At 31.6% G+C, this 20,065-nt stretch overlaps 2 protein-coding genes and 1 long non-coding RNA gene across 3 annotated transcripts; all 3 read left to right on the top strand.

Annotated features, from left to right (window-relative positions):
* Positions 1-815: 815 nt before the first annotated feature.
* LOC111698279 (uncharacterized) lies at positions 816-5,748 on the top strand. Its single transcript, XM_023468566.1, has 10 exons — positions 816-972; positions 1,168-1,341; positions 2,167-2,255; positions 3,168-3,281; positions 3,593-3,661; positions 3,947-4,055; positions 4,309-4,546; positions 5,119-5,164; positions 5,262-5,360; positions 5,485-5,748. The coding sequence occupies exons 1-10, from the start codon at positions 819-821 to the stop codon at positions 5,731-5,733; spliced, it is 1,341 nt and encodes a 446-aa protein (XP_023324334.1). The 5' UTR covers positions 816-818; the 3' UTR covers positions 5,734-5,748.
* A 1,065-nt stretch (positions 5,749-6,813) lies between these two features.
* LOC111698273 (uncharacterized) lies at positions 6,814-7,570 on the top strand. Its single transcript, XR_002764500.1, has 3 exons — positions 6,814-6,885; positions 6,971-7,085; positions 7,489-7,570. It is a non-coding gene; the product is annotated as an uncharacterized LOC111698273 (long non-coding RNA).
* A 2,749-nt stretch (positions 7,571-10,319) lies between these two features.
* On the top strand, positions 10,320-19,568 carry LOC111698257 (zinc finger protein 569). The gene is made up of 10 exons (XM_023468544.1): positions 10,320-10,483; positions 10,998-11,075; positions 11,505-11,573; positions 11,970-12,068; positions 13,773-13,863; positions 14,624-14,736; positions 16,427-16,486; positions 16,908-16,997; positions 17,941-18,015; positions 18,660-19,568. The coding sequence occupies exons 1-10, from the start codon at positions 10,412-10,414 to the stop codon at positions 18,741-18,743; spliced, it is 831 nt and encodes a 276-aa protein (XP_023324312.1). The 5' UTR covers positions 10,320-10,411; the 3' UTR covers positions 18,744-19,568.
* The last annotated feature ends 497 nt before the right edge of the window (positions 19,569-20,065 follow it).

The following is a 20,065-nucleotide window of genomic DNA, read 5'->3' as shown; positions in this document are numbered from 1 at the left end:
AAGTTCTTTCTAGATAAATTTAGTTCCATGGTTATTAGTATTTCTGCATGTTACAATAAAATTATAAAACATTAAAATCATTAAAGCAGTATGGAATTTACTGAAGTCTAAATAATTTTTTTTTAAAAACTCTTTGTTTTTTTAAATTTATATATGGGCTAGTGCGAATGCCCCTGGAAGTAATAAAGGAATAGGAAAGAAGCTGTAAGCAAAATTTCCAATACGTTTACTTCGGGTGTCGGAGGAATTTTTATTTATTTATTAGAATATCAAAATTATTATAACCGTTGCTTTAAGGATTTAAGATTCACAATAACGTCAATATTGTTTGATTGAAAATAATGCTTACACACATTTATTTTTTTACCTATTATACTTCGTGATTTATATTTCCTTGGAACCCCGGAAAAGAGTAGAAGCTAAATTTTCCATGAAGTGTACACTAGGCTTACCTTTAATATTTATGCGTGCAACTGACTTAGTTCATAGTTGAGAATGCTGCAAATTATAGAAATTCCTGTTCACCGTGGGCATTGGGCAATCAAAATAAAAAATCATTCGTTATTTATATGCTTAATTTCCCGCCCCTCTCAACAATTTTGTCAAATAATCCAAAAACATCATAAAAATTGTCTTCATGGTCGTAACTGCAATTACTCTTCAGATTATTCTAAATATTTTGGTAAATTTTGGGGGGGGGTCCAAAAATCGTTCTCTAGGACAGACCCCCAATTTTGTACATGGATCTCAAATGTAAGACGTGGCCGTAGCCAAAATAAAACAAATAAAATTAAGAATTAATATTTTTCAGAAATACAATGGCATCAATAGCGGACGAATATATTTTAAATGAGGAACAAAATGAATTTGGTGGAGATGAAAATAGACAAAACAGGCTTTCTGAAGAAAAAAGGCTTGTGGAAGATGAGAGAAATGATGAATTTGCCCGGGCACTATTCCCATTGGACGAAGGAATTCGAACTCATTGTTTTAAATATTAACGAAACTTATACTTTGGAATCAATTAATATCAAAAGTAACCTTCAGAATCAGAACTTTGTTCCATTTATTAATTGATGAAGATGCAATGAATATAAAATTAAAGTACTTTTTAGCCAATTATGTTTTGGGCCTTATTATGTCTAGTTACATGAGTTTTTGAATCAGGTAGCAAGGAAATGTTGATATTAAACATGGAGGATCAAAGACAACAATTAGAATCAAGGTTTGAAATGACAAATAATCAGTTGTCCGTTGGAAATACCAGCGGGGAGACATGCCATAGAGAAGAAACTCGGAGAGAAGAGAATATTACTCGTCATCATGGCTTAGATATGGAAGGTAGAATACATCGTATCCATAATAAAAATTCAGTTATATTCTTTTTCGGTGCATCAGCAAGGGATAAACAATCTAAATGCTCAAACTCAAAGAAACAATTCTTAATCGTGAGGGGTTAAAAAAGCCTTTTTAAACTAAGCACCAAAGATCATCTCTTCCCCCCTGTCCCTTGCGTGGTGCTACCCTGAAACACATTTTTCAATATTTGGGGATGAAAATAAATGATGAAAAATAAATTTTCCTTTTCTAATTTTATTATGTTTAACTACAAAGTTCACCCCCCAAAACTGCAAAAACTTTTTATTCAGTGAGAGATAAAAATTAAAATTTTTCTTAAACACTATTTATATAGTGCGTGTAAAAAAAACATTTTTCAAGATAAAAATACATCCGAAAACTTAAATTTATTTAGTTCATCTGTTCATTGATTTTCATTCGTTTTCATTGTCTATAGATGTTATCTATCTTAAAGATCTTAAAGATTCACAAAAACTGTGTTGAAATGCAGGGAAGAGGATGTTCATACAAAGTGAAAATCCAAGAGGAAAATTAATGATTGCTTTCCTCTGGAGTTACGGATGTCGCATGATAGAGTTTTTACAAACTCCATTAAAATATTCTTATTCTTATTAAAATATTCTCTTCTCAAGATTTATTGACTGCATGTGATGGATTTTTCTACACTTTTTTATATCTTCTAAGAACTTTTTTATCCCAAAAGTTTTATAATAAATCTCTGAAACCGACCGCTTCTTAATTCAGATTGAAACATTTGATTTTAATTTCTAAAAATCTTTATATATTTTGAGATTTCTAAAAATTCAGGGCCTCCAAATGTATCATTGGTTAGTAGTGGAGACCTCCAGTGTGTAAACATGCAGATAAATAATCCCAGCATTCTTCAACTAAATCAGGTGCAGGCAGAATAGTTTTGGGGTTATATCTGATTTATTGATTGGTTGATGGATGAATGGATATCTTAGGCTGAACTGTAGATTTATTGATTGATTGGTTTAGACATTGATTAGTTAATTAATATCTTTGGTTCACTGTAGATTGATTGATATATTGATATCTTTGGTTTAACTATTGATTGATTGGTATCTTTGGTTTAACTGTTGATTGATTGATTGATAGCTTTGATTAAACTGTAGATTGATTGATTGATATCTTTGGTTTAACTCTAGATTGATTGATTAATATCGTTGGTTTAACTGTAGACTGATTGATTGATATCTTTGGTTTAACTGTAGATTGATTGATTGATATCTTTGGTTTAACTGTAGATTGATTAATTGATATCTTTGGTTTAACTGTAGATTAATTGATCGATTGATATCTTTGGTTTAACTGTAGATTGATTGATTGAAATCTTTGGTTTAACTGTAGATTAATTGATCGATTGATATCTTTGGTTTAATTGTAGATTTGTCGATTGATATTTTTGGTTTAACTGTAGATTAATTGATCGATTGATTTCTTTGCTTTAACTGTAGATTAATTGATAGATTGATATCTTTGGTTTGACTGCAGATTAAATGATCGATTGATATCTTTGGTTTAACTATGGATTGATTGATTGATATCTTTGGTTTAACTGATTGATTGATATCTTTGGTTTAACTGTAGATTAATTAATTGATATCTTTGGTTTAACTGTCGATTAATTTATTGATCGGTAATTTTGGTTTGAATGTTGATAGATTTATTGATTGATTTATATCTTTTATAACTGTTGATTGATTGATTGATTGATTGATCTTTAACGCTTTATATCTTCCAAATAATAAATTTTGTTTAAGAAATCTTTAAACTGTTTACTCCAGGTTGCCGGGGATCGTCTGCTGAACATATCCTCTGGATCCCAGTATACAGAACACATGGAGTTCTGGAACTCTGCTGTATCCAAAACTTACTCAGATATCACTCTTAGATTCCAGGTGTGTCCCTTTACTCATGAACAGGCTGCTTTATTTATTATATATTTTGGGGAATTGAGGTTAAAGCCATGACAAGTGGAGGAAGATATAATTTTTGAAATGTGTGGACAGGGGAACGATTCTTCAACAAAATGTGTAGCCCTGACCGTCAAAGAATGTGAGATGAAATCAAAATAAAGAGGGGGGGGGAGGGTCATTTGAAACTTATTGAAACAATTTTTTTTAAAATTTTGTCCTAATAACTGAGAATAATGTTTTCTTCGATTCCCCCCCAAAATTCATTATATCATGATGCTTTCCTTTAAAACTAGGATGGAGAGTTGGAGATAAATAGAGGATTTCTGGCAGTTATCTCTAGAACTCTCAAACACGCAATTCAGGTAACATTTCTGAAAGAATGAGGCATGCTCGAGTCACAAATCAATTTTCTCGTTTTCGGTCAGAAAAAAATTCGGATGGAAAAACGACGATTTCTTTTTCAATGTTGATCAGATGAAAGTTTAAAGTGTTTCGTGGTGGATCGGGCAGGCAACTCTATCAATGTGGGGGGGGGGGGGTCATTTGAAATTACGTCGACAGTTGACAGATCCTTAAATAAATTCATATTATTATGGTATTGATAATAATCTGTTTCCTTGCGTCAACATGTGACTTTTTAACTCTAGGATAGTGTAGATTATATCCTGCTCCCTGGTGTTCATGTTCAACAGTTTCTAGATCTTCTACAGTTTAGTTCCCAGCTCACTATATCTAGACATACGCCAGTTCTTCAAGGTATTTATAACAGGGATGTCAATTTTTGTAAATGTTTTATTGCTTACATTTTTTTATTTGCCAAGTTTTAAGCGTTACATATTTTTAAGTTTAGATTTTTGATGGTTGATATATATTTTGAAAATTTCTCTCGAAACATTTGGAAATTATTTCACAAGTTCCTAAAGGGCATTTAACAATAAAATCATGAGATCTTTATTTTTAAACATCTCTCTAAATCATTTTTCATTCTAAATTGAAATTAATATCCTAGAAGAGTTGAAAGAATTGATAACCCTTCTGGATTCCACTCTGTTTCTCTCCCCTGAAGATTTCAAGCTGTCATTGCCAGCGACGCACGTGGAACCACGTGGACCGGAAGTGAAAATCGAAGATCCATTTGCCCCGGGATACTCTGCTACTAGCGCTTCTAGTGGACAACTTAATATATCTCCAGAGAAAGTGCCTAAGGATGATTATGACAAAGATAGTTTTATTGATGACAATTTCAGGTGAAAATTTGATTTGCCTACAGGGGTTTTTATTTTGAAATATGGTAAAAATATTTGGGGAAGAAAATTGTAAAATTGAACATCAGTTAACATTTTCTCTCCATATCTTATTCTGCTCAAAGATTTACTTTCCACCAAAAATCCTTTATTTTTCCAGATCCCGCGATTTAGATAATTTGGTAAATAAGACTCAGGTCTAAGAGAAGAATTTAAGGATTTCCGTTGCACCACACAGTTTTGTTTATTTAACAGGTTTAATATTGAATTTGGCGGATTTGAGGGATTCAATTAGAAAAGACTCAACATTCAGAATAATTCTTCGCCAAAACCATCCAAGATTTGGAATATTTTCAGCTGTCGATCACGTGACACACGCTGATGTCAGATGATTCATAAGTTGTGTCTAAAATTAAGCCTTAAACTTGGGTCTAAGGAAGAAAGACTCGAGTCGTAGCTTTTAAATCGCGGGCTCTGNTTGGGGTATGATTTTAAAAGAAAATTCATCCCATGTTTTTCAATTTAAAAGAAAGTCTCCAAGTCTCAAAAATTAAAATTAAATCCAAATATTTTAGCGAGGAATCGATGGATGACTACTCTGACGAAGAATTTTCAAAATCTGTAAGTTTCAAAAAATATAAATCAAATATTTTTATAAAAGATTAATAAATACCCTTTTCAACTAGTATTCTGATTTAAATTTTTCATAAATTTTCAGGAAAAAAATATTAAAGTTTCTTCGCGGACTCAGGTCCTTAAAAGAGGACCAGGAAGACCTCCAAAAGATAGAAGTGCTGAGAACTCTCTATTTGCAGAGGTAATTGTAAAAAATCCTTTATTTAGTATAATTGCCGGATATTATTTAGTAGAATTTGATCATTAAAAACGATAAAATGTGCTTTTTAGTTCATATTTATATTAAATATGATTATTATTTTCAGGTCGAGTTGGTCGGAGATATTCCAGTTTCCGGCGAGGATACCCTTGATTCTGTTGTTCAGAGTTTTCTGAGCTGTCATTCTTGTCGTTCTCAAGGCTTTCATGGTGTCCGCCATCTTATTCAGGGAGAAAACCGGTTTCTAAGTTCTAACATGATTATATTTTGTACTGTTCACAGTTATTTTATTGCGCATTTTAACCTCAGCTGGTCAGACCCTCAGACCCAATACTCAATTTTTTCTTTAAAATGATTTTTTTCTTTTAAAAACTCCCAGAGCGGAGGCATAATATATTTTCAACAAATTATCCTAAAAATCTTACCTGCAATATTTGTTTTAAATTGTTACCTTTGCTTAGTAGGAATATTGTGAAATCCATCAAAAACATATCTCCCAACCAATTCTTTAATATCCCAAAAACATATCTCCCAACCAATTCTTTAATATCCCAAAATGCAATATTTAATTTTAGGATAAGTGTAAGAATATGAGCAATATCTAATTTTAGAATAAGTGTAAGAATATAAGCAATATATAAATTTAGGACAAGTGTAAGAATATGAGCATTGAGCAATATCTAATTTTAAGATAAGTGTAAGAATTTGAGCAATATATAATTTTAGGACAAGTGTAAGACCATGAGCAATATCTAATTTTAGGATAAGTGTAAGAGCATGAGCAATATCTATTTTTAGGATAAGTGCAAGAATATGAGCAATATCTAATCTTAAGGCAAGTGTTAGAATATGAGCCATATCTAATTTTAGGATTAAGGCAAGTTTTAAAATATGACCAATATCTAATTTTAGGACAAATGTCAGAATGTGAGCAATATCTGCTACAAGTGCGGTGTTCCTAATCAGACTAAACATGATCTACTCAAACATTTAGGAAAACATTCAGCATAGTTTCCTAATCCTTTCGAAAAAGAGACTTAGCTTATTCATTTACATTTATCCCACACATTATGTTTCTAGAACTTTAAAATCAAAATCCTTGTTTTAATAAAACTTAATTTTTTTATTTCTTGTTGGCTGACATTTTTTTATTGATTAGTGAAATATTGTTTAAAACCAGAGGAGTTCAAAATACTTCAAAAAGGTTTTAATGTCAAATGAGTTATAAAACCTCCATTGCAAATGTTACAGGATTCAATTGAAAGCTTTGTTTACTTGAAGATTAAAACACTACTAGCGTGATTTGATAAACATTATTTCAATTCAAACAAAAACAGCTTTTTATAAGGATTGATTGATTGATTATCAACGCTGCAGTATTTTGATTGATTGATTGTTAAACGCTTCAGTATCTTGATTGATTGATTGTTAAACGCTGCAGTGTCTGTTCATGCGCATGGTATCAAGAGAAAATGTCCTCATTGTGAACTCAACTTTTTAACCCTAGGTGATGAATTTCAAATTGTTACTTACATTACTATAAAGGTTTCAGATCTACTTATTATTAAGCTTGATAACATTATAATCTTTAGCTCCGATGCAAATGAACCGATGGCCCCATCTTGAGAACTGCAGTGCTAGGCCTGCTAGGAAGGTGGGGAAGGGTTCGGGAGGAAAAACCTGCTCCGACTGTGGAGGATCTTACAGGTCTCATTGTTTATTCTCAGAACTCTTGGTAGAGTATATAGGATAACTGGTTATTGTCAGATATAAATAAGGATACATACATATTTACATCATTTACTGCATACATTTACATACATAATTTTTTCATGTTACATTATGATGCAAGACTTGGGTATTAGATCAACTGATGGCCATTTTTGACCGTTTTCCTTCATTTTTGTTGCCTGAAATTAATTGAGGTTTTAAGGATTTCTACTTCGAGATCGAATAAATAGATGAAAATATAACCAGGCAACCTTGGAAATTAATGGTTTGAAGTTATGGGCTTCCTGTAAATTCACCTTTTTTCCAGTGTTTTTAAATTCCACGGGCAGCGCCGAGCACTTCGGCAAGGAGCTTATAATTCAAATAAGAATAATTTCAGGGATTCCTGGAAACATAAAAGACAGTGTACTGCAACAAATCGAGATATTAAACACGTTTGCTGCTGCTGTAAGAAAGGATTTAGGAATGGTTTAAATCGGATATTTAATTTATTTTTTTATTTTTCTTTCTATATTTATGCGAATTAGTTAGAAGAGAGCCTTAGTTTTTGATTCAGAGACTGTTTTCTTTTTTCATATACAGTGTTAACCACAAAGGATGAGACTTCAGAGACGACTTTAAGAAATTTATACTGTTCCGTATATTCATGATTCCCTGACTTGTTTCTTTCTTTGTTAAATCAATAGATAAGACAATACACGATTTTAATTATAGCAGAAGACTTAATTCAACCTTGGAATCACCATATTAGAGTTTCAGGTCGTCTTTTCAGTCTCTTCCTTTGTGGGTAACCCTGTACAAAAGCAGTAAAATCATATGTTTTGCTGCATAGTGTACATTCACGTTTGCACAAGATAAAAATGTTTGATTATATTCGCAGTCATGCATTTGGATGCATAGGATTAAAGGATACCGCTGTCAATTGGTGATGGCATGATGATAATCATTCATAATATTGTTCGTCTTCCTTAAGATTTTTATTTCCTGATAAAAACCATTATTAGGCGTTTGGGAACTTTAAAACATCACTTTATATTGGTTCCTAAGTGTCAGAAAGATCCTGAAAATCAACTGGGTAAATTTAATAATATTTTTTTTTGACTGTCCGGCGCTCATGCAGATTATTCTAGCGAATACGAGAAAAATAAAAAAGGATGTTTCTTAAAGGGAGTGACCGGCTATGTAAGGTAGTTGAACTGAGGACGCAGTGTTGTGGAAAACTTCTTTAGGATTCATTTGAGACATATTTCACTTATTAAAGATCTGTAAATCCTGAGTTTGAGCGCAAATTCGACGTTCAAAACTCCTGATTTGGGGGTGGATACGCTTTCAGAATTAGTTTTTTTCAAATTATTAATTAACGACGACATAAAATGTAAAAATATTCTACAATAAACTACAGACGTCAGTTTTAGGAACATTTTGAGAAAATAAAAAATTAATCATATCATCGAAAATAAGTAATCTTGTTCAATTATTAGTTTCTATTATCTCATTATTCTAGTTTCTCGTCATTCACAAAGATGTTCGCAGATTTTCTATAACTATTATTGAAAAGACGACATTTAAAGAATTTGAAGAAATCAGCGAATAAATTCAAAGAAAATTAGAAATTCAGTATAACAATGAAAACAAAATAATCGATTTTAGCATTGATTTATTGACAAATTTATTTTGTAAAATATGTTCCTAGCCATCTAATTAGATTACTGTATAATTTTTACTTTATTTTTCGTTGTCGTTATTTAATAATTTAAAAAAACTAATTCTGAAAGCGTATCCACCCCCAAATCAGGAGTTTTGAACGTCGAATTTGCGCTCAAACTCAGGATTTACAGATCTTTAAAAAGTTTAATATGTCTCAAATGAATCCTAAAGAAGTTTTCGACAACACTGTATACTCAGTTCAATTACCTTACATAGCCGGTCACTCCCTTTAAAGGGCACGGCAAGGGCCACTATTCACACTTTTTCTGCAATTATTTACTGTGTTAATTCAAGATTTTAGTGAAATAACCGAGAAAATCTTTAGATAGAACTGGATTTTTAAATATTGTTTAAAATGTTGGCGCCTCTTGAATCATATTTACCATATTAATGGATAAAACATGCACCTTCTTGTGATGCTTTTGGCATGGCATCTAACCTAAACATATTAATCATATTTTTATTGGAAATATATGTAAACATTATCGCTTTCTGCGGCAATAATTGTTAATTTTTTGTCAAAAACTGTGATTTGTTGCGATTTCCTTCTAAAATATAATATTTTGTACATGACAGCTTCTGTACTGTACTGTACTGTACTGTACTGTACTGTACTGTATTTTTCTTAATTTTCTTAATTTTCTTAATTTTCTTAATTTTCTTAATTTTCTTAATTTTCTTAATTTTCTTAATTTTCTTAATTTTCTTAATTTTCCTATTCATAGTTCTGATTTTAATTCTCATACCTTCTTTCTGTATATATGTTTATTTTTACATTTTAAATATCAGGTTCAGAAGATAGATAAGAATTCATTTTTTATATGATAAAAGTGAGGTTTTTGATACATTTTATTTAATTCAAAGAAAGAAGTCCCCAGCCAGAATTAGGGATGTGTAATTATTAACAAGTGTTAGAAAAAGTGAAATTTACTAATGAAGATTGATTTGCAGTTGATTGATTTAGGAAAAATTTAAACGAATTCTATTTTTAAGTCATTTCATTCTTTAAAAAGATCAAATATCTAAATTTTTTGAAAAATTAGAAAAAAATCTTTAATTCAAGGACAGCGTGTTCTTCATTTATTCGGGGGTCACGGGTCAACTATGTGTTAGGCTCTTATTTTTGCTTCTCTCTTAAACCCGGTTTTATTGATGCTCTAACTTTATTTATGCCAGGAAAAGTACCGTTTTAATACATACGAAAAAGAAAACCAACCACAGTGACAACCAGAAAACATTTTAACAAGAAGACGACATTTTAGCAATACTTAGGTGTATTTGATGTTGTTACAAACTCATAAACAAAGCAAATAGATTTACTAGACTAGACACATATTAAATCACTTATTTAGTGAAATGGGTTTGTTTAACTGCACATTTGCTGTTTCTCATGTTCATTGGACTTTTTAAAGTTATAACTTGATTCTAAAAGTCGTCTTCCTATTTCAGAGTTCATGGTTTTTCCTGTATCAAAAAGTTCCATCTGTAAAACCTTTTTAAACTTGTGAACGCTCGCATTTAGGAAAGGTTCTCTTGAGCACCGTAAGAACTGTTCTGCCTTCACGAGGTTCAAGTGCTTCGCCTGTAACCGGGGAATGAATGCGTTGGATGGATTCCATATTCATTTTAATAAATATCCAGCTTGCAGGCAGGCCAGGGAGAACAAGGTACTGTTTATATCGAGATCAAGATCTCTATATTGGGTTTGTCTTCCTGTATCCAAAGAATAACGTCAAAACGGCTTAACCTACAACTTGACCCCTGGGAAGGTTTATGATATTAACTTGATTTTAAAAATGTACAAATTTTACAGAAAAATCCGCGAAAAATTTAAATTTAAAATTTCGAAGATAAAATTGTAGCATTTTTAAAATGGTTAAAAAACGGAAGAAAAATATATTTTCGCAGACTAAAGAAACGTATAATTTAAAATTGTTGGAAGGCAATATACCTAAAGACACACAAAGAAAATCTATCTAATAAAACAAGACATTAATATATATGTTGCCTATAGCCGGCCAAATGGCTGGACCGAATGGGCTGACATTTTTTGTGGACACTCATGGGTGGCCAGAGGGTGTTATGGCTAAAAAAATGTTTTTTTTTTCAAAACAAAAGATTATATAAATGTTTGTTCTTTTAAAAGTTTCAGTTCTTTTTACAAATTTAATTATTTTATAGGAGATTGTTTCTGAACTGATGGCAAGATCAATAAAACCTGATTTTCACGTTTGCCATCTGTGCGGAGCTCAATATAAGGAAAACAATCAAACAAACGATCAAAATTGTGTATTTACAGGGTGTCCCAGTAAACATGGGGAATGGGGATTTCAAAGACGACATTGATAACGTTTTTAATTATTGATAAATTTTAGAATTTATCTAAATATTAACGGAGAGATTAGATATTTAGATAATTGATTCTCTAAATTTATTGTACTATTTTATTCACAAATCACATGAGGGCACCTTAACTCCCTCAAGTGGTGTTCAAGAAAAAAATTATTTTGATTATAATAAATGGCGATTTCAGATGAAAATAATTTTAATTTTTTAACTTCTCGTTGTTTGAATATTAATCTGAAACAATTCTTTATTCTTGAAAATTCCCATACAGTCAGCCTTATGTGTTTCATTTGCGGTTTCATTTCTGATCTAGATTTTACTTGATTATTTAATCGGTTGTAGGCGAAGGAATCAATAGATAAACATATGCTCACGCATTCAGAAGATATTCTATACTTCACTTGTCCAGAGGTATTAACTTTACATCGTACTGTACTTTAACGTACTGTACTGTACTTTACTGTACTGTACTGTACTGAACTGTACTTTAACATACTGTAATGTACTGCACTGTACTTTAACGTAGTGTACTGTAATATACTGTACTGTAATTTATCGTACTATACTTTAATGTACTGTACTGTAATGTACTATACTGTACTTTACCGTACTGTACTTTAATGTACTGGACTTATATAAACGGTATATAGTGTAAACTCAACTATTAAGACAATTATTTACATTCACATTTCCATAAAAAAATTCAAAAATCCATATATTTTCTAATCCACATAAAACATTTTAAATCGGAAATATTTATTCGTACCGATAACAATTTTTTTATTTAAATTATTTCTTAATGTTAAGGTTGAATGCGGGAAAAAGTTCCTGACGTCTAAGTCCCTGGATATGCATGTAAAGAATCATCTCATGCCTATGGTTATCTGTTCCATCTGCGGCAAACAGGTTTATCCATCTTATTATTATAAACAGATTTAGCGTGAATTTTGCAATATTATATTATTATTATAAAGATTTATTCACACACAAAGATATAAATACATATATAAATGGTGTAGTTTAAATTTTTTTTAATTATTTTTTTTTGAAAATACAGGTTTCCAAAAGAAAAGAAAAAAAAATAGGCAAAATTATGCACAAATTGAAAATATTGATTTTTACTCACTACATAACATATTTATCATTTCAGTTATTACGTAATCATCGAATCGAATTATTCATTCTTGTATTTAAAAGTTCTTGTAAAACCGGAACTTTCCATTCATGTTCCAATGGGACATCAAAATATTTCATTTGTTTCTTATGGTGCAGAGAAGTTCGTATCTAACATAGATTTCTGACATAATTAGCAATTATGTCAGAAAACCCAAAAATTTCAGTTTAAAATATTTCAGCAAAGGTAAACGTGTTTAGTATGCGTACAGTCACACTCGTCTATNCCTGTTTGTGATATGTTGCGCGCTTGAGTTGATCAAAATTCAATTAATAACCCAAATAGTTTAGCAATAATTAAGAACTTTCTTTAAAATTAAATGTTTCATATGAGGTCAAAATGGTGAATTTTATGTCTGTTTATAAGTGCTGTCGGTCCTTCTCCCCTCACCACGGTCTTTAAAACTTTTATATTTATCTTCGGAATCTAACTAAAACTCTTCAATTCAAAAGTTACTCTGTGTATATCTAGTTTGGTTGATGTTGGCATTATCCTTAGTGTCTTTATTTAAAGCTATTGATTATACTTGGTTATACTTGGTTATACCTGGTTATACTTGGTTATACTTGGTTATACTTGGTTATACTTGGTTATATTTGGTTATACTTGGTTATACTTGGTTATACTTGGTTATATACTTTTTTAAACTTGGTTATACTTGGTTATACTTGGTTATACTTGGTTATACTTGGTTATACTTGGTTATACTTGGTTATACTTGGTTATACTTGGTTATACTTGGTTATATTTGGTTATCCTTGGTTATACTTGGTTATACTTGGTTATACTTTTTTAAACTTGGTTATACTTGGTTATACTTGGTTATACTTGGTTATACTTGGTTATACTTGGTTATACTTGGTTATACATGGGTAAACTTAGTTATACTTAGTTATATTTGGTTATACTTGGTTTGTGCACGCTAAGAGAGCCACATGCGTGGCCATGTAAAGGGGCTCAATGCTCATGGGAGTTTTGTTGGCCACAAACATTTAAGTATGTTTTGGGCCATACATCTCATGATTTTTCTTTTAAAACTGTTCAGAGTTTTTGAAGATCTAACACTGTAATGGATGTCATTCCAAAGTTTGGGAGTTCTAACACTAAAAGAGTGTTTTCTTTATTCTTTTATGTAGATTGAGGATATTCGAGGCCAATCTGGTATCTTTTGTTGAATTTTCTGAACATCTTTCAACCCAATGTCTTTCATCTTCATGATTATACTGTGCTAATATTTTCCATACTTGAATTGCATCAACTTTTTTTCCTTCTTTTCGCCAGATAATAGAGTTCAACCTTTTTTAGCTTTTCTTCATAGCACTTTCCTTTGAGACCAGAGGTCATTCTCAATGCTCTTTTTTGAATGTCTTCAAGAACTTACTTAACCTTTTTGCATAAAAATCTTCTTTTCTTGTTTTAAAACGATTATTTTTCAGGTTAAGCAGGGTTCCCTTTCTCTACATATGGTCCTGCACACTGGAAAGAAGGTTAACTGCCCAGTTTGTGGAAAGCTATTTCAGCATAAAGGTTTAACATTTTTCTTTTTATTTGGTGCTGACTGCTTAAAAAACAAAATCAGCAAAATTGTTTTTGCAAACAACAACATTGCAAGAAGTATATTTTTTAGAATAAAATAATTCTTTAGCTGTTGTCTGTTCAAATATTTAACTGTTGTCTGTTCAAGTATTTAGCTGTTGTCTGATTAATTGTGTAGCTGTTGTTTGATCAATTGTTTAGCTTTTGTCGGATCAATTGTCTAACCGTTGCATGATCAATTGTTGATGCCTAATCAATTATTTAATCGGGGCTTATCAATTTGTTATCTTTTCCTTGTTCGATTATTTTACTGTTGCCTGATAAATTGTATATTTAGGCCCGATGAATTGTTGTTGTTCATCAATTGTTTAACTGTTGTCTGATCAATAGTTTAACTGTTGTCTTACCAATTGATTTGTTGTTGTTCATCAATCGTTTAACTGTTGTCTGATCAATAGTTTAACTGAATTGTTGTTGTTCATCAATTGTTTAACTGTTGTCTGATCAATAGTTTAACTGTTGTCTTACCAATTGATTTGTTGTTGTTCATCAATCGTTTAACTGTTGTCTGATCAATAGTTTAACTGTTGTCTTACCAATTGAATTGTTGTTGTTCATCAATTGTTTAACTGTTGTGTGATCAATAGTTTAACTGTTTTCTGATACATTATATAACTGTCAAACTTTTCATTTTTTTCCAAATTCATGAAAGATGATCCCCATTGTCCACCCTATTAATTATTGAATATAGGTGTTCTGAACAAGCATATTCGATCCTGTCACGTGGAGAAGAAGCTACGTGGTGAGAATAGGAAGAAGAAAAGACTAACCAAGGAGAACGAAGTAGAGGGAATGCAAATACAGGTAGTTGTCTCGTATACTTGTAAACTCTACTGTACTCAACGGTATTGTGCAGCATGAATTGTATGTTGTAAATGTATGTAATAGGTGGTCTATTGTTGTTTGATATTTTACAAGAATATTTCATTTTTACAAAAATTTGTAAAAATAATGATAATATTAAAAATTATAAAATAACCCCGGGGGGTAAGGTTTTATGAGGCCCACAGGGGAAATGCGATCCCAAATGCTGATTGATTGATATGCGGCACAGAAATTGACCATGATGTTGTTGTAAACAAATGGAATTCACCATGATGTTGTTGTAAACAAATGGAATTCACCATGATGTTGTTGTAAACAAATGGAATTCACCATGATGTTGTAAACAAAAGGAATTCACCATGATGTTGTTGTAAACAAATGGAATTCACCATGATGTTGTTGTAAACAAATGGAATTCACCATGATGTTGTAAACAAAAGGAATTCACCATGATGTTGTTGTAAACAAATGGAATTCACCATGATGTTGTAAACAAAAGGAATAAACCATGATGTTGTTGTAAACAAATGGAATTCACCATGATGTTGTTGTAAACAATTGGAATTCACCATGATGTTGTAAACAAAAGGAATTCACCATGATGTTGTTGTTAACAAATGGAAGAACGGTGGATAGTTGTCAAAAAAAATCCATTCTTGTAGAATTTATACTGCAAGGGAGTGTTCATTTTTCTGTATCAAAAGTTATCTCTTATATTTATTTCGATAGGGTATCATCTCGTCTAATCCGGTCCGAGCTCCAAAAACCAATTTATGCATTGGAGACATATTTTTAAATATTCATGTACTAATCCTGTATTCGGGTTGTAACGAAACATATATTAATGCGATCATTTTCTTTCTCTTCAATATTGATATAACAATTTTTTTGCCATCTTCTGTAAATATTCAAACCAGTTTTTTGTAAATAAACACAGTACTGATCTATTACATGTCATACGTTAACTAATATTGTTCATCATGAAGTCACAAATACTAGACCCCTGCATATTTGTTGAGGGACAAAGAGCTAATATACTTCAGGATGCCGATTTTTTTCAATATAATGGAAACATTGGAAATGGCTCTAGGACCTATTGGAGATGTACATATGCACAGCTGCTCCAGGACAGCCATAACTGATGGATTGTTTAACGAAATGCTCATTCTCATCCTGCTGATATAAGTTCTGTCAGAGCCCAAAACTTTGAAAACAGCCTTATCCAGCAATTTTCTCGGGTTTTGCCTCCTAGAGAAGTTGAAGTGTTGAAGTGTTGAAGTGTTGAAGTGTTGAAGTGTTGAAGTGTTGAAGTGTAGAAGTGTGGTTGTTGTCAATAAAATAAGATTAATTAATAAGTGTTTATGCCGGGTGCATGCATAACATGATTTAAAAACTTTGACAGTGTAGAAGCCTGACTTTTAGTTATAAGAAAATATGATTTTGTCCTACATGTTAAAATTAGAATTGAGTTTGCATAAATGCGCAAACAGTTTCACTGATATTTCGCAAACTTGTTCAATCTCGGATTTTACACTAGTCATTCTTAGTATGTTAAACGAGTAACATATGAATAAATAAACTTGTGAAAATATGTTATCATTCTGAGTTATTGAGACTTCTACAACAGTAATTTAATTTGGTATTTACTAATTAACGATTTATTACTCAGGTTGAGGTTGGTGACTTGGGGCAAAATAATGAAGGACTTGTTAAGGTCAGCTTACCACAGGTATAATTAAACAGTTTTTTCAACCTTATTATTGATGACTCTAAAAATATTTATTTGATGAACAATTGATAAGAATGTATTGTTTTTATCTACGAGATACACAACCCTTCAATCATATTATGTTTCTGCTTTACTGTAGGAATCCGCAAATAAATCATTTATGTCGAGTAGACAACTGAAAAAAATATAATGTACACTAACCTGTATACTGTACAGGAGTAAATATTATCTTGAAAATAATTACTTCCCCCCCCCTTCTTTTTCCCCTTCAATTAGAAGAAATATAAGTTTTTTGGATCAAAATTATAACACAAGGTTGAAAATCATATTTACCCCTCAAATTGATGACAATCAATTCCCCTCCACCAGGGGAAGGGGGTAGAAATATTCTTGTTTAAAATATATATCCCTATGATTGTAGATGGTAGACGGTAGTCTGGGTCGTCAGGTGGTTGGGCTGGTCAATCAGGCTGGCCAGGTCATGGGACATGCTCTCTTAGATACGCCCCAGGTAAACTTATTTTGACATATCTTACATATATATTTTTATTTTTTATTTTGTATAATCTCTTAATCATGAACGACGGGTTCGGCTTTTATAAGGACAGACCGGCTTTGTAAGGTAGTTGAACTGACTATGCACTGCAGTGTTGTGGACAAATTTTTTTGGATTCATTTTAGACATATAAAACTTTTTAAAGATCGGTAAATCCTGAGTTTGAGCCCAAAGTAGACGTTTAAAATCGTAATTTTTGTATGGATACGTTTTCAGAATTGTTTTTATTTTAATTGTTAAATAAAGACGACAAAAATGTAAACAAAATTCTACAGTAAACTAATTAGTTAATTGAGGAACAGGTTGAGAAAATAAAAATTAACTCTTATCATCGAAAATAAGTAATTTTATTCAATAATTAGTTTCTATAATCTCTCTTTTATCACAAAGATTTTCTGCAGATATTCTGGAATTTTTTATTAAAAAAGACGACATTTGAAGAATTTGAAGAAATCTGCAAACAAATTCATAGAAAATAAGAAATTCAATCTAATGATGAAAAAGTAAATTATTAATTCTAACTTCGATTTATTGACAAATTTCTTTTGAGAAACATGTTCCTAAACATCTAATTAGTTTACTATAGAATTTTTGCTATATTTTTCGTCGTCGTTATTTAATAATTAATAAACGATTTTGAATACGTGACCACCCAAATTCATGATTTTGAACGTACGTCGACTTTGCGCTCAAACTCAGTAATTATACATCGTGGAAACGTTTTATATGTCTCAAATGAATCCTAAAGAATTTGTCCACAATTCACTGCATACTCAGTATAACTACCTTACATAGCAGGTCTGTCCCTTTAACACCATTTTCTATATCTGCATTGTACAATTACCGAGAATGTATGGGGAATAATTACTAGTTTATATTCGTTCTCGTTCTGCTTTAGAGTGTAGAAATGACACATCAGCAAGGTCAACAAGTTCTACAGGCCGGTCAAATTCTTTTACCCAACCAATTCCAGGTAGTTTTAAGTCAAATATTTATACTCACCCAATTCCAGGTACTTATAATTGAGCAATGTCAATTTTAAGGTCAAATTCTTAATCTTAACTAACTCCAGGTTGTTTTAACGTCAAATACTAAGCCAATTCCAGGTAGTTTTAAGGTCAAATATTTATACTCAACCAATTACAGTTAATTTTAAGGTCAAATCCTTAAACTCAACTAATTCCAGGTAGTTTTAAGGCCAAATTCTTATAATCAACCAATTCTAGATAGTTTCATGGTCAAATTCTTATAATCAACCAATTACAGAGTTTCAAGGTCAAATCATTATACCAAATCTATTCCAATATTAGTTATATTTGCTAAAGATTTATAAATTAATTGAAAAATAATTTATTTTTCCATTCAAGTGTTAAAACTTTTATGTATTTACAAACGTAGTTTCTGTCAAAGGTTTAAAGGGTACCTTTGTGAATCTAACATGAAATTCTTTGCATGGAAATTCACTTGAAATTACGCTCAAAATTCCTTTTAAGGCATTCTCTCTACTTTTTACTAAGATCTGATTTGTTCGCCTTAGTAAATTTATTTTACTTTGAGAGTCTCCAAAATAAAACTCATAACGATACCTTTAAATTGTAAATAAAATTTTGATTTCAGAGGTTTGTGGTTCCACCTAGCGGAGACATGCCGCACTATATTCAAGTATCTGGACAACCAGTTCAAATCCTTCCTCAAGAGTAGTTTTAGAAATCCGGGAATCTGAATCTGGAAGTGGTCGGAATCTTAAATATTCAGTTGCTACCTCATGAGACCATTTTCTTCCATTTCAGATGCATTCTTTTAATGTGCATAGAGAAATATAAGTTAATCAATCAATCAATACCTCAAGAATTAAAGTGACTGTTTGCTGAGCAACGAACCTGTAAGCAGTCTTACAAATCTACATCAAAAGATATTATTGAGACGAAATCTGAACAAAATCTCCAATATGTAGAGCGCCGAGAACTTTTTTGCTGGATACTCTTATAATTGTTTGATCTCGATATTTACTCTGGGCACTTAATTTGAGGATCAATTATTAATATCTTTCTTTTAGTTATGCCTCCAGTGTGCGATTCCCATGCGGGATATCAAATAAAGATTCAATTGACCTCTGCAGATTAACAAACAATTGAGAGAAAATTGAGCTCGATATTCACAATACAAGAGATCCATGCTATGGACAACCCCAAAGACTGAACGAGATAATGAAATACCAAATAATATAATGTATAAGCAAAACAACTAGGTTTAAAATCTCCAAGACTAAAATTGTAATTTCTGCCGTCTATGTATTTGTTAATTATATTTATAATTGTATCAAATGGTCCTTAAGACCAACTGTGATAATGATGATGATAGTCCTTTAAAAAAAAAACTTATTCCAACTTTAGGCAAGAACCTTTTTTCTTTTGTCTAAGCTTGGAGGTCGTGACCAAAAAATGGTTTTAAACATTTTAAAAAATGTGTATTATCTCTTTAATTTTAAAGTTAACGTTAAGATATTGAGTTAACTGAGGGAGGGAACCCCCGGACCCCATGAGCCTCCGCTATGCAGACACGAGCCTCCTAGATTTGATATGTAGACCGAGCCTCCACTATGCAGACCAAGGCTCCACTATTCAGTCAACCATACAGAACAGCTTTTTTTAATCGGTTTTTATGTGTAATGCAAAATGTTTTGACATAGTGGCATGAGAGGTTTCTCAAAGATGAAAAGTATTTATTAATTATCATAAATAGTTTCTAATTGTGACTAATAAAGTGGTACACATAAAAACCAAGATTTAAAAAAAGTTGTTCTGTATAGTGGAGGCTCGTTCACTGCATAGTGGATGCACGGTCTGCATAGCGGAGGCTTCGTTTGCATAGTGGAGGCTCGGTCTGACCTGCAAATCTGGGAGGCTTGTGTCTGCTTAGCAGAGGCTCATGACGTCCGGGGATTCCCTCCCTCGTTATCTGTCTTTGAAACTTACCGCAATCCCAACCTGAAGATAAACATCTTGCGTACTTTATCAGTTATG

Source organism: Eurytemora carolleeae, unplaced genomic scaffold (genome assembly GCF_000591075.1).
Source record: "Eurytemora carolleeae unplaced genomic scaffold, Eaff_2.0 scaffold301, whole genome shotgun sequence".
In the NCBI taxonomy this organism is placed as follows: domain Eukaryota; kingdom Metazoa; phylum Arthropoda; class Copepoda; order Calanoida; family Temoridae; genus Eurytemora; species Eurytemora carolleeae.
The sequence above is the reverse complement of the archived record's forward strand: the minus strand, read 5'-3'. Positions and strand labels throughout refer to the sequence as shown.

What these genes read in the sequence shown, in the direction of transcription:
- LOC111698279 (XM_023468566.1), top strand. Translation starts at nt 819, where the DNA reads ATGGCATCAATAGCGGACGAATATATTTTAAATGAGGAACAAAATGAA. An exon ending in ACGAAGAATTTTCAAAATCT is followed by an intron (nt 5,165 to 5,261) that starts GTAAGTTTCAAA and finishes ATAAATTTTCAG; the next exon opens with GAAAAAAATATTAAAGTTTC. An exon ending in AGAACTCTCTATTTGCAGAG is followed by an intron (nt 5,361 to 5,484) that starts GTAATTGTAAAA and finishes TATTATTTTCAG; the next exon opens with GTCGAGTTGGTCGGAGATAT.
- LOC111698257 (XM_023468544.1), top strand. Translation starts at nt 10,412, where the DNA reads ATGAATGCGTTGGATGGATTCCATATTCATTTTAATAAATATCCAGCT. An exon ending in TATACTTCACTTGTCCAGAG is followed by an intron (nt 11,574 to 11,969) that starts GTATTAACTTTA and finishes CTTAATGTTAAG; the next exon opens with GTTGAATGCGGGAAAAAGTT. An exon ending in TAGAGGGAATGCAAATACAG is followed by an intron (nt 14,737 to 16,426) that starts GTAGTTGTCTCG and finishes TTTATTACTCAG; the next exon opens with GTTGAGGTTGGTGACTTGGG.